This window comes from Hordeum vulgare, chromosome 7H (genome assembly GCF_904849725.1).
Source record: "Hordeum vulgare subsp. vulgare chromosome 7H, MorexV3_pseudomolecules_assembly, whole genome shotgun sequence".
Lineage (NCBI taxonomy): Eukaryota > Viridiplantae > Streptophyta > Magnoliopsida > Poales > Poaceae > Hordeum > Hordeum vulgare.
In genome coordinates this window covers 11,895,010-11,907,982 of record NC_058524.1, presented here as the reverse complement: position 1 = coordinate 11,907,982, position 12,973 = coordinate 11,895,010, and the positions used below count along the sequence as shown (strand labels likewise).

At 47.3% G+C, this 12,973-nt stretch overlaps 1 protein-coding gene across 2 annotated transcripts; it reads left to right on the top strand.

Annotated features, from left to right (window-relative positions):
* Nucleotides 1-940: 940 nt before the first annotated feature.
* Nucleotides 941-4,321, top strand: LOC123408772 (growth-regulating factor 5-like). Of its 2 annotated transcripts, none has more exons than XM_045101816.1 (4): nt 941-1,446; nt 1,906-2,257; nt 3,482-3,933; nt 4,029-4,321. In XM_045101816.1, exons 1-4 carry the CDS (start codon nt 1,173-1,175, stop codon nt 4,034-4,036), a joined length of 1,086 nt encoding a protein of 361 aa, XP_044957751.1. In that variant the 5' UTR covers nt 941-1,172; the 3' UTR covers nt 4,037-4,321. The 2 variants fall into 2 exon arrangements, with proteins under 2 accessions (XP_044957751.1, XP_044957750.1); XM_045101815.1 differs by having other exon boundaries at nt 3,479-3,933.
* The last annotated feature ends 8,652 nt before the right edge of the window (nt 4,322-12,973 follow it).

The window sequence follows — 12,973 nt, the reverse complement described above, 5'->3', positions numbered from 1 at the left end:
TTGGGTAGTGGGGTGCCCATTTGTGTATGGGGCTCGCGGTCACCACCGCCATGGATTCACCCGGGAGCTCGGCGCGGGCTTGCAACTTTGTGGGCCCGGATGGTTTCGACGCCTGTGAGCGACACATGTTGGAAGAAGAGGGTCACACGGGTTTGGTTCAGTCAACGGGCAGAAGAAAGGGGTGGCGTGACGCGACTTTGCTTCGGCCAGCGGGGAAGAAGAAAGGGGCGGCGTGGTTTTGCTTCGGCCGGCTTCGGGCGAGGTATGTCCAATACCTGCGGGTTCGTGCTCGATTTGGCCCAGAGTAGGTTCAACTGAATTTCATGGACGTTTTGCGTGTATTTTGTAGATGGATTGGAGTTTGTCCTTGTCCGATGATTCGGACATAGAAGAGATGATCCTCGACGACGATGACGACAGCCTAGTTTTGTTGCACCTCGTCGATGAATTTATATTACGATTTTATTATGTTCACATTATTGAAATATCTAATTTGTTCAATGCTATGCATGGCGAGCGCTCCAACTGAACAGATACAAAATTTACGGGACCTGCCCCTAACCAAGTTTTAGGGGCCGCCTGGTTGCTGGGTCTATGCTCTCACCATTAACCATTAGAAGCATCTCACATGCTCTTACCCCAAAAGACACACACACACACACAATAACCTCACAGTGACAAGCAAGGGTGACATGTCACCTAACCTTGAGATAGAAAAAAGAGATGGGTGACACACATATATCACCCAGAGGAGCAGGAGTGTGGATGGATTTTATGATGCAAGATGGCAGGCAGGGGAGAGAAATAAAGAATAAGAGAGAAGGTGAAACATGCAAACAAAAAATAGAGAGTAAAAATGGCGGTTTTGCCCCTGGGGCTGGGGCTGGGGTGGGGTGGGGTGGCTGGTACAAGTAAAGACAGACAGGCAGGCGATGAGGGAGTCCGTCGCAGCCACCAAATAGATCCCTCCCTCCTCTGCTCTGCTCCGCTCCGCTCTGCTTCCCCTCCCACCGACTCCTCCCTCCCTCCATTGATGGCCGCCACCAAGAACCCCCCAACCCCCACCTGACCGCCTCCCCCCCGTGCACCGCTGCGTCTTCTTGCGCCGAGAGAAGAAGCGTATCTATCTATCTTGCTTTGAGGCCGGGGCTTGCTCGCTCGCTCGCCGCGAGATGCTGAGCTCGTCGGCGGCGATGGGGATGGGGCTGGGAGGGTACGGCGGCCAGCAGATGCAGATGCAGAGGGGGGCGGGCCCGGTGTTCACGCCGGCGCAGTGGGCGGAGCTGGAGCAGCAGGCGCTGATTTACAAGTACCTCATGGCGGGCGTGCCCGTGCCGCCCGATCTCCTGCTCCCCATCCGCCCCCACCCCGCCGCCGCCGCCGGCACCACCTTCTCCTTCGCCAACCCCGCCGCGTCGCCCTTCTACCACCACCACCACCCCTCCAGTAAGCCGCCTCCCTCCCTTCCCCCCGCTTTCCCTTTCGCTTTAGTTATTCGTCGAGAATCTCGCGGAAATGGATTGGATGCTCCCTGTTGCCTGCTGGGCATTAAAAAAAAGCGCCTCTCTTTCTCGGGCGAAATGAAATGACCGTTCTTTATGCTTAATGGGATCGATTTGGTGTAGCTCTGGTACTTTTATTCATGGATAAACATGCCTTCAGTTGCAACTTGCATGGATCTCCGCTTAGGTATAGATATTTGTTCAAGCAAGCAGGTCATTTGATTCTTTGCCCACACCTGTCACCAAGGGAAGGCGTCTTTGCATGGTTGGTGAGATGTTAATGTGGTTCTGATCCACTCCACCCCTTGATTGGAATCAGCTGATTATATTGATAGATGGGTGAATGGCGATGGTTGTGTGGATTGAATGTGTTGATGGGGTGTTGTTGCTGTTGTTGTTGCAGTGAGTTACTACGCCTACTATGGCAAGAAGCTCGACCCGGAGCCGTGGCGGTGCCGCCGCACCGACGGCAAGAAGTGGCGGTGCTCCAAGGAGGCGCACCCCGACTCCAAGTACTGCGAGCGCCACATGCACCGTGGCCGCAACCGTTCAAGAAAGCCTGTGGAATCCAAGTCTGCTTCCCCTGCGCACCAGTCGCAGCAGCCCCAGCTGTCCGCCGTCACCTCCGCGGCCCGCGACGCCGAGCCCCTCCCCTCCCTCCCAGCGGGGGCTACTAAAAACCATGGCCTGTCCCTCGGCGGGGCTGGGGCTGGCTCATCGCAGATGCACGTCGACGCCTCGTCATATGGCGGCAAGTATGTTTGTGCTCCCCCTTTTGACTCTCATTCTTGTCACTGGATGCTCTTGTTTGAAATAGGCTTGCAAGCATTGTTTGGTTGATCGCATGTTTAGCGCAATAGACCTTCTCATTATATTGATTGCCATGCTCCTCTAGTATTTAGGCTCATGATTCAATGATGCTTATTTTTCATTGCATTACAGCTGCTCATAATATTGATTGACATGCTTGTTTTTATTGTACGTTAAGAGCCAAGTCTCATAATTAATAAGTAGTTCCATTATCTTCCTTATTTCTTTCTAAACTGCTACTGCAATATCAGCATTGCCACAGCTGAGACTTTCTGTGGTTTCAGTTACACTTTTTGGCTTATCCTTGAGGCTGCAATCTTATTATTTGTGTGATACTTGTACTTGTAGCCCGTGCTGTATTGTTGTTTTTTGTGGTGTTATTATTGTAAGAGGAGCTTTCCATGGCCTCTTGTACCCTAACTGATGCTTTTATGATGTACTCCCTCCGTCCTAAAATAAGTGTCTCAAGCTTAGTACAATTTTATACTAGAACTAGTACAAAGTTGAGACACTTATTTTGGGACGGAGGGAGTATTAGTTATATATCTGAAGGAGTCTGTTGCCTGTACCATGTACTATTTTTTTTGGTGCATAACCTCTAAAGTCTAGTCCCATCTTTTTGTAAGTAATTTACTTTGTGGTATTTTGCATATCATCTCACAGTTCAACTGCATGTACCCTTTCAAATGTAGTTTTTTCCTGTAGGCAATCAGTGTTCTTCTGCCTTTGTATATGCTGTGTGAGAAATCTTTTTAAATGATTTTCCCTTGTTTTAGAGTTTGAGAGAATTCTGCTTATGCATCTTTTTTTTTTCATTTGCCATCTTCACTGGCTCTCCTTTTCAAATTAGATAAAACACGGTGTATACCAGCTTGGTATCAGTACCTTGCTTGTGCTGCCAACTAGATGCTCTAGATTCAACAAGTGGTGGTCCAGCTTATAAAACACTGCTGACTTGGAGCTGTGTTGTGATCTTATCACCACCACTTGTTTTTTTTTTATCTCATTTCATGCCACACAAATACATATGTAGCTGGCTTTTTGGCTGTCTTAGGTTAGAACAAAGATCCTGATGCTCGAGCTGGACGTGTCTAAATTTTTGTTGGTTCACATTTTTTTTTTCTTGTAGCAGTTTACAAATTTTGATGTATTTCATGATGATGCAGCAGATACTCCCTTGGAGCTAATAAATCTGATGTGGGTGAGCTGAGCTTCTTCTCCGGAGCATCAGGAAACAACAACAGGGGCTTCACCATTGATTCTCCAACAGACAGCTCGTGGCACTCAATGGGATCCAGCTTGCCCCCATACCAGTTGTCAAAGCCTAGAGACCTGCAAGGCGGCTTCTCGTATTCCCACTTTGAGCCGTCGCAGGAGCTTGGGCAGGTAACCATCGCCTCGCTGTCCCACTCCCAGGAGCAGGACCGCCGCTCTTTCGGTGGTGGGGGTGGTGGCGGGGCAGGGCTCATGGGAAATGTTAAGCAGGAGAACCAGCCGCTGAGGCCCTTCTTCGATGAGTGGCCGGGGAGGCGGGACTCGTGGTCGGAGATGGAGGACGAGCGCTCCAACGGGACCTCCTTCTCGACGACCCAGCTCTCCATCTCCATCCCGATGCCTCGATGTGAGTCCCCTCCATCGGCCTCCCGCCACCTTGACCGATTGGGTCAAAATCTTTTGAATTTGCTCACCGTGTTTCCTCTGCTGTTGTTGCTGCAGGCGATTGATCGAATCGGCACAAGCGTCAGGTGCAGGGCCATCTACCTGCGCCATGGTGCTGTCGTGATTCTTTCAGCCATTGTATTTGTGCTATGAACTCAGAGCAAGACCCTTATGTATTATTGTTAGCGGAGACAGAGGAACCTTGTAGCTATTTTCAAGATTCTACGTTGCGTTTTACGCTCGCTCTCGGACAAGTCTGTGTGTTGTTGCGGTAGGTCATCATCCTGTGGAATGTGTCGTGTAACTGCTGCCTATTTGTTCTGTGTTGAATCTGACGTTGCTTACTTCTACAAGATATCTCCTGTGATGTAATTTGTCTATGTGCTTGTCTGAAGATCGCAGTAAACCCGGTTCGATGTTTCTATCCGGAGAAGGTCTATTTGATCAAAATGATTTTATCGCAATTCTTTTTAGAGAACTGCAATGCTTGGAAATGGAAATTGCACGAGTCACTTGATTGATAGCTGCTGATGCCTTTCCATCCATCCAGGTTTAAGGCATGGTACTTGTAATTTGGGTTTGTTGCATGAATTATTTTGTAGGGACATCCCTTACTGTGTTTCTGTCAAAAAAACAATAGCTGCTGATGCGTGGAGCTGCACCGAACAAGGTTCTCAGGTTTTTCTTCTAACATAACTTTAAGGTTATTTTGATCACATAACAGTCAAAGTGGCATGATTTTACGAATCCCATGTTTATTCATGTACGAATTCCGTTCTGAAGATGTCTGTCAGTTCAAATATAGTACTGTACTTGTTTAGATGTGCGCTGCACGAGATCCCTTGTTTCGACTAAAGTTTTGTATGCATCTTTAGAGCATCTTCAACAGCTGTAAAAAACTTTTCTCTCCATAAAAGTGTTTTTGCGGTGTGTTAGAATGTAGAGGAAGTTCCCAGGTGAGGTATTTTCTTAGTTCCCGTAAAAACTTGCCCTTAAAAGTGGTTTCTGGTAGCAGTGGCGGAGCTACGGTAAAGCCTTTTGGGCGGGCCAAACAGGCAAGATAAAAGCTGACCTTAATAATTTTTCGATTAAGGTCCTATTTGAAACTAATGTGGATTATAAAGATAAATTATATAATCCGATTTATAAAAATAATTTAGATGGACATGTTGGGAGGCTAGGTTATATAAACTGCAATCCAGGTTTTTACATTGCATAATGACTGTATGTCTTATGGGCGCTAAGAAGGAAAAAGAGAAGAGTGACGGTGACATGACAGAAATTAGTAATTACCTTCAACTTTATAAAGATAATGGGTTATTGGCAATTCATAATTTGATTTTATCTGGTATAGAGTAGATTGTAAGTTTTTAACAATTTATCAATGTAATTTTTATAATCTAAAACTTAACTGTCTTTTTGAGACAATATAGATTAAAAATTGTATTACGCTGGGTGGACCACGGCCGGATTTTGCCCCAACGTAGCTCCGCCACTGTCTGGTAGGCCAGGGTCTTCCTCCTTTAAAAAAATGGTTTCTGGTGGGGGCGGTTGATAATGGATGATTTTTCTGTGGATGGAGTGGAAGCTGGAAGCATTTAGAGGATCCTTTAAATTTCCTGCACGTTTACAGATGACGTTGGAGAAATTTTTTGGCTCAAACTTGCTCTAAACCTGCCTTAAAAGTGGTTTTTGGCGGTGGCACAATGGTGGCGGTGGACTCAGGTGACGGTTAGCTGACGTGGAACTTTTATCTTGTTGTAGTTGGACGAAGGAAAAGCTTAGGATAATCACGAGATCTGTTGAAAGTTTTGCGTGTTTACGGATAATGTCGGAGAGCTTTTAGTTTGGCTCGAAGTTACTCTGAAGGATGGTTATTTTACGGATATGGAAACTGTTGGAAACGCACTTCAAAAAAACTCAATGCATTTTGCATTAAACAGTGTGCGAGGCATAGTCGCTCGCCATCGGAGCAGATACAGACGGAGCACATTTGTTAGATACAGAGTGAGGCACACCGGACATAAGTGTTACATTCACAGTCAAAGCATGCACTACTTGCTTACATATTCTGGGACAGTGCTCAATCTTATATCCCATGAACTAACTACTAATAAAAGTTTTGAGCCGGTCAAAAACAACAACCAGACAGGAGAAACTGACACCCTCCTCTTAAAGTGCCTTTTTCAGCAGTAGTGCATCAGTTTCCAACACACCCTTCTGAACTCCCAACTCTGACGCCAGTCTGAGCCCAGCTTCAGCAGCAAGCACCTCGGAGTGCAAAGCACTACGAATGTTTGGAAGAAAACTTGCAGCACAAGATACCACCTCGCCATCATGATTTCGAAGCACAACGCCTCACCCGCCATTCAAGTTTGTCGCCTTGAAAGAGCCATGAACATTTATTTTAATACATTCCTTCGCTGGTGGTGTCCAAAGCTTCACAGGTCTCACCGCCTTGCTTTTCATTTCTGCCCGCATCTTGCAGAATTAAGAGGTTTGGTGTTTTATAATACACTCTATCTCCTCACCCTGTCTCCCTTTTCCTTCCTCTCTGCGAGTATTGCACTCGCACCACCAATTCCACATAAGAGTGGCAATAAGAGCTTGCTTCTCGGTCGTGAGGGCCGTTATTTTTTCCATCATCGCCAAAGCCGTTCTCTGGTCCTTGAGCAGCTCTCTCTCCCTCCTCTAGTCCGCATTCTCTCCAGACCACTTTGACTTGTTTGCATTTGAACAGAAGGTGGCCCCATCTTCTCCATTCATTTGGTAGACAAGGCACCGTAGGCAAACATACATGCCTCTTCGAGTCAAGTTTACACAAAAGGCTATAAAGTTGTGGGCCAATCTCTACAAGAAGTGCTTTATCTTGCCTGGTACTTCACTTTTCCACGTTTTCTTCCATGGGGATAGCATGTCTGAGGCTTCAGCCGTGGATGCAACCCCCCTTGGTCCCCCAAGGTTTCAGTTATTCATATGGACCCAATACGCAGACTTGACCGAGAATTTTTCCCTTAGTGTCGAAATGCCATGCACGAAGATCCTCGAGCTCCCCGTTGATTGGGATAGCAAGTATCCAGGCCGCATCATCTTCATTAAACACATCTCTCACAAGAACCTCGTCCCACATGCCAGTCGCTGGGTTGATTAGGTCACTGACTTTTGATAGCAGGTTCATGCCTTTCGGGGTAGCCGGCAGACGGGTATTTCCCCTGAGTATCCATGGGTCTTGCCACATGTTGATCGAGGATCCATCACCCACCCTCCAAATCAGCCCCCTTTTCATAAGGTCAATACCTTTTAAGATGCTTCTCCAAGTATAGGGCATATTACTTGTGGTCGTCGCATTCAAACAATTTCCATCTTGGAAGTATTTAGCCCCAAGGACATGTGCACACAAGGACTCCAGGTTTTGAAGCATCCGCCATCCTTGCCGGGCAAGCATTATCATGTTGAAACTATGGATATCCCGGAAACCTAATCCTCCCCCGGCCTTTTGTTTTGTCAACTTTTCCCAACTCAACCAATTAACTTTATTTGTTTTATCCTGTTGACTCCACCGGTACTTGCACACAGCGGTGCTGATTTGTTCATACACGGTTTTGGTCAAGTCAAAACAAGACATAGTGAATGTGGGGATAGCCTGGGCGACGACTTTGATCAGTAGTTCTTTCCCAGCCCGAGACAACAGCTTCTGATGCCATCCCTGAATCCTTTGTAGAATTCTCTCAATGATGTGCCTAAATGTCTTCGATGTTGACTTTCCCACATGAATTGGCATACCTAGGTATCTCTCATTAAGAGCCTATTTCGAGATACCTAAGGTTCGCATCACATCATCTTTATCCTTGGCTTTCACATTGTTGCTAAAGAAAACTGCAAACTTGTCCTTGTTTATGGTTTGGTCGGAGCTTGCTTCGTACACTCCTAGGATGTGTTGGATCTGCTCCGCGCTTTCTTTATTCGCCTTCAACAAGATGAGAAAATCATCTGCGAAGAACAGATAGGAAATGCTAGGAGCATTGGGCACACCTTAACCCCCTGGATCAGGTTGTTTTCTTCAGCTTTAGTCAATAGACTTTAGAAAGCCTCGTCACACAACAGAAATAAGTAAGGGGACACGGGATCCCCTTGCCTTAGACCTCTTTCAGGTAGCACCTCGTCCGTCAAATCCCCATTTATCTTGATTCTGAACTTTACCATCCTTACACACTTCATAATCAACTCCACAAATCTTTGATGGAACCCCAACTTAACCATCATCGCCTCTAAAAAGTACCACTCCACTCGGTCATAAACCATGCTCATATCTAATTTCACCGCCGCATAGCTCTCCTTTCCATGTCTTTTGTTATGCGTGTAGTGGATGACTTCATATGTGAGTAACACATTATCTGTTATCAGTCTTCCTGCACAAACGCACTTTGAGTCGGACACATTACCTCAGGCAGGATCCCTTTTAGCCTTTTGGAGAAAATCTTTGCAATGATCTTATAGACCACATTGCACAGACTTATCGGTCTCATGTTCTTTATGGTGTCTGGATTCTTCACCTTCGAGATTAAGGTAATGGAGGTATTGTTCCAGTCAGCTGGCATTGGCCCCCATTCAAGAAAGCCAAGACTTCTCTTGTGATATTCTCCCCAACATCCTCCCAATAGTGCTTGTAGAATAAGGCGGGCATGCCATCCTCTCATGGAGCCTTCAGGTCCCCAATATCCTTAAGAGATGCCTTCACCTCATGCCTTCCCATCGGTTCAGAATTCATCTCCTGAGTCACCCTTCTCTCAATGGTTTGCAACACAACACTGTGATTAGTTTCGCCCGCCGACCTGAAAAGCTGGGAAAATAGTTAGTGATAACCTCCTTCTTCTCTTCCTCCTTCACCGCCCACCTCCCATCCTCCTTCTTTAGCTTTCCAATTATGTTTATTCTCCTCCTCTCCTTTACCCATGCATGACAAAAGGAGGTATTTCTATCTCCCTTCATCAACCAGTTTGTGTGCGCTCGCTGCTTCCAAAAAAGGTTCACCTGCTCCTCCAATCTCCCCACTCAATATCTAGCCACTTCCTCGTCGGCTACCTTCTCCTTTCTCACTGGCATACGTATCCACCTCTCCACCTCTTTCTTTGCTTTCTTTATTCTTTTCTCCAAACTACCCACATTGTTTTCGCTCCAATGATGGAGCTTCCCGGCCACATGCTTCAGCCCATCCTTGACGCAGCATGCACCACCACATGTGGCCTCTCTCCATGCTTCCTTTACCAACTTGTCACACTTCTCCTCCTTCAGCCATCGGGCCTCAAATTTGAAAGCATGTCTCCCACCCTTCCCTTTCTGCCCTCCCTCTCCTGGTCTCCTTCTCTCACCCTCCTCCATATATATAATTGTTGGCATGTGGTCAGAGTGTCTCTGGTCCCCATTCACGACCCTGAAATCTTTAAAACAATTCCTCCATCCCTCATTCGTTGCGGCTCTATCCAACCGCTTCTGGATGTAGTTTTCCCATTTGTGATTGTTGTTCCGCCAAGTAAACTTGTCACCCTCAAAGCCAAGATCCTCCAGGCCACAAAACTCTAGAGCCTCTTTGAGCTTATCCATGCATGTTTGGTCTTTCTCCCTTCCTCCCTCCTTCTCTTCAGCAAGGAGCACCTCGTTAAAATCTCCCGCGCACAACCATGGAAGTGAGGCTTGGTTATGAAGAATCATCATCAACTTCCATGTCAAATATTTCTTCTCCGCCCGCGGCTCCCCATACATACCGGTGAAGATCCACTTGAAACCGTCCTCCTCCCGGATCTCTAGGTCGATGTGAAACCTAGATAAATTGCGCAGCTCCACTTGTACCCCTCTCCTCCGAAACTCGGCCACACCTCCACTCTTTTCTTCACTATCCCTCGCTACCATGCAAGGCAAACCAAGCATCCACTTAAACTTCTCCATTTTTTCACTGGAAGTTTTGTTTCGGACACAAACAATATGTCTGGCTCCTCGGACTTGTGGATGTCCTGGAGTCCGCGAACTACCGGGGGGTTTCCCGACCCCCGGCAGTTCCAAGTCACAAGCTTCATTGGTTGTTGCAGGGTTGTGACTGCAGCCTCGCCTCTGTTGGGAGTTCATTAGTCGTCTACAAGGTAATCTCCAGACTCCTTTGTCTCTTCGCCTTTAACTCCTCCAGGTCCATCTCCATCTCCATTGCCATTAGGTCTCGTTTTGTGCCCACCACACTCCGCACCCCTTTATCGAGCATCTCTCCCTTTTCCTTCCTCTTCACCCTTTTGAAAGTTTTTCATATTGCATGTTTTCCTCCCCCGCTCTTCTTACCATTGTTCTTCTTGTCCATTGGGCTAGTACCTGCCCCAGCACTCCTGTTCCCAGCTCACTGGATGCGGGGATCCCTAGGGGGCACGACTCTCCCTCCTTCTGCATCACATCTCCTATGTCCTCCTCCGTTCTCTCTTTCTCACCTTCCTTGAACTCACCACTCCCTCCTATGATTTCCTTCTTATTATCACCCTTCACCATAGCCCCGTCCAGGAACACAAGATTTTTGTTGGCATTTGGCATAAGCACTCTTGGATCAGGAAGCTTTAAAGGACTTGTGACCTCCTTCTCTTCCCCTATCTTCTTTCTCGTGTCCCCAGCCTACACATCTTCCTTCCTTTTCCATGACTCTGAATCACTCCTGGTCTAACTTCCCCTCCCTCCCGAGCTATTGCTAATGGCAGAGAAACCTCCCCTTCCGCTACTCCACTGTCCTCTCTCTGCCTCACCACCCAGCCTCTTAGAACTGACCAGCATGTTAACCTTCATCTCCTTGTTGTACAACTGCGCTTCACCCCTTTTCAGCTTATAAGTGCACTCTTTATCCGTGTGGCTGATGATCCCATAGGTGTAGCAGAAATCCATTAGATACTCATAGGCAAACGAGCACCACCTTCTCTTCCTTTTCTTCCTTTTTACACATTCCATCCTCTCACCCCGTGGTCCTCGTCACTCTCCTCCTCACTGTCCTCCCCCTCCTCCTCTTCCTCCCCTTCCCTACCTCCTGGGCACACTTGAATTTTAACTCCGTGCATCAGTGGCTCTTGAACATCGAGCTTCACCTTCGCCTCAAGAACTCCCCCACTGCCATGCCATCTGCATCCACCTACGCCTCGAGGAATCCCCCATTGCTTGTCCAATCAGCTCCCCTGTCCATTTGGAGCTTATATTTGTTTATCATGCATATCCTAAGGGGGAGCTCCGTACTAAATATCTCCTAGACTATAATGTATGGTTAATATTTTTGAGACCTATGTATATGTTGTCATCAACTACCAAAAAGGGGGAGACTGAAAGTGCATGCCATGCCCCTAATTGTCTTTTGGTGTTAATGACAACACATACATAGAAAACTAATCCTATTTGTTGAGTGTATCTCAGGACGGCAAGTACTTTAGTAGATTAAAATTTATGTGCCAAAGGTTGCCTGAAAAGATTGGTGAGTTATATTTCGAGAAGACTCGGGATTAAGAAGAGATGTTGTAGAATAGTCTTTTGAGTTTACTGATATTGAGTATAGGGATCCCGCACTATTAAGAGGGGATCACGGGCTTTGCGATAAACTTGCTCATACCACATCTCTACAACCATATCAAACACCACATACTGTCCACTCTCTACAATTCAACATATGTACAATCTCCTCGGACATCCGGCTCCCTCCGGACGTCCGAGGGCCGGACGTCCGGCTAGCTTCGGAAATCCGCAGCCAGACACCAGTAGTTTGTTAGGCTTATAACTCGGAAATCCGGCTCCCTCCGGACGTCCGAGGACCGGACGTCCGGCCAAGCTCCGGAAATCCGGAGGTCAACACCAGTAGTTTGTGTGCACTATATCTCGGAAATCGGGCTACCTCCGTACGTCCGAGCGCCGGACGTCCGACACCCATCGGAAATCCGGAAGCCACCACCAGTAGAAATTGTGCTTTATAACACGGACTTCCGGGCCACTCCGGACGTCCGTATGCTGATGAATTCAAACATGTTCACACACATCTACAGGCCTCGGACGACCGACCCCTGTCGGACGTCCGGCCGCTGATAAACTCAGATGTGTTCCAGTCATGCCTACAGGTCTCAGACGTCCGGCCTCCGTCGGACGTCCGGCCCCTCGCGGACGCCCGGACGTCCGGCAAGTGTCGGACGTCCGGACCCTGTGTGACTTATTGCACCTCCAACGGCTGGATTTCACTCCACACTATAAATACTCTTCTCCCACCTCGTGAAAGGTTGTTCAACACAGCTAAGACACATCCAAGAACACCTTTCCTCTCACTCACTCTTGTCTACACAAAATCCTAGATCCCAAGAGCATTTGTGAGTCCTTTAGAGTGTTGTTCCAATCAACAGATAGATTGTCTCCCTCTCCTCCTTCCCACCAAAGTGATTTGTGATTTGAGCAAGTTTTGAGCAATCCCCGTCATCTTGTTACTCTTGGAGGTTGGAGACTCCTAGGCGGTAGGAGTCTTCGGAGAGGAATCAAATCATTGTGATATCCCTCGGAAAGTTTGTGAAGGTTTGGAAGCCACCTCAAGGCTTACCACTAGTGGTTGAGAAACACCTTCGTGGAGTTATCTCAAAGGGAGAATAGGGTGAGCCTTCGTGGCGTTGGTGTGCCTTCGTGGTAACATCCGCCCCTCTAACGGTGACGTAGCTTCCCTCCAAGGAAGTGAACATCGGGATACATCCTTGTCTCTCTCGGAGTTTCGGTTATTCCTAACCCTAAGTCTCTACTTGTGTTAATCATTATTACATACTTGTATTTGCTTATTGTTTACCGCTTGCCTTGCTTCACTCCTAATAGCTTACTCTTTGTCATAGCAATTATTAGGCTTACACTTATATTCCGCACTTTAGCCTAAAATTGCTAAGTAATTGTTAAAATTTGGATTTGTACCTATTCACCCCCCCCCCTTTAGGTCCATCTCGATCCTTTTCAATTGGTATCAGAGCCTCGTG

Bases quoted from the DNA above. Each gene is read 5' to 3' on its own strand.
- LOC123408772 (XM_045101815.1), top strand. From the start codon at position 1,173: ATGCTGAGCTCGTCGGCGGCGATGGGGATGGGGCTGGGAGGGTACGGC. The intron at 1,447-1,905 runs GTAAGCCGCCTC...TTGTTGTTGCAG, and splicing joins CCACCACCACCACCCCTCCA to TGAGTTACTACGCCTACTAT. The intron at 2,258-3,478 runs GTATGTTTGTGC...ATGATGATGCAG, and splicing joins GCCTCGTCATATGGCGGCAA to CAGATACTCCCTTGGAGCTA.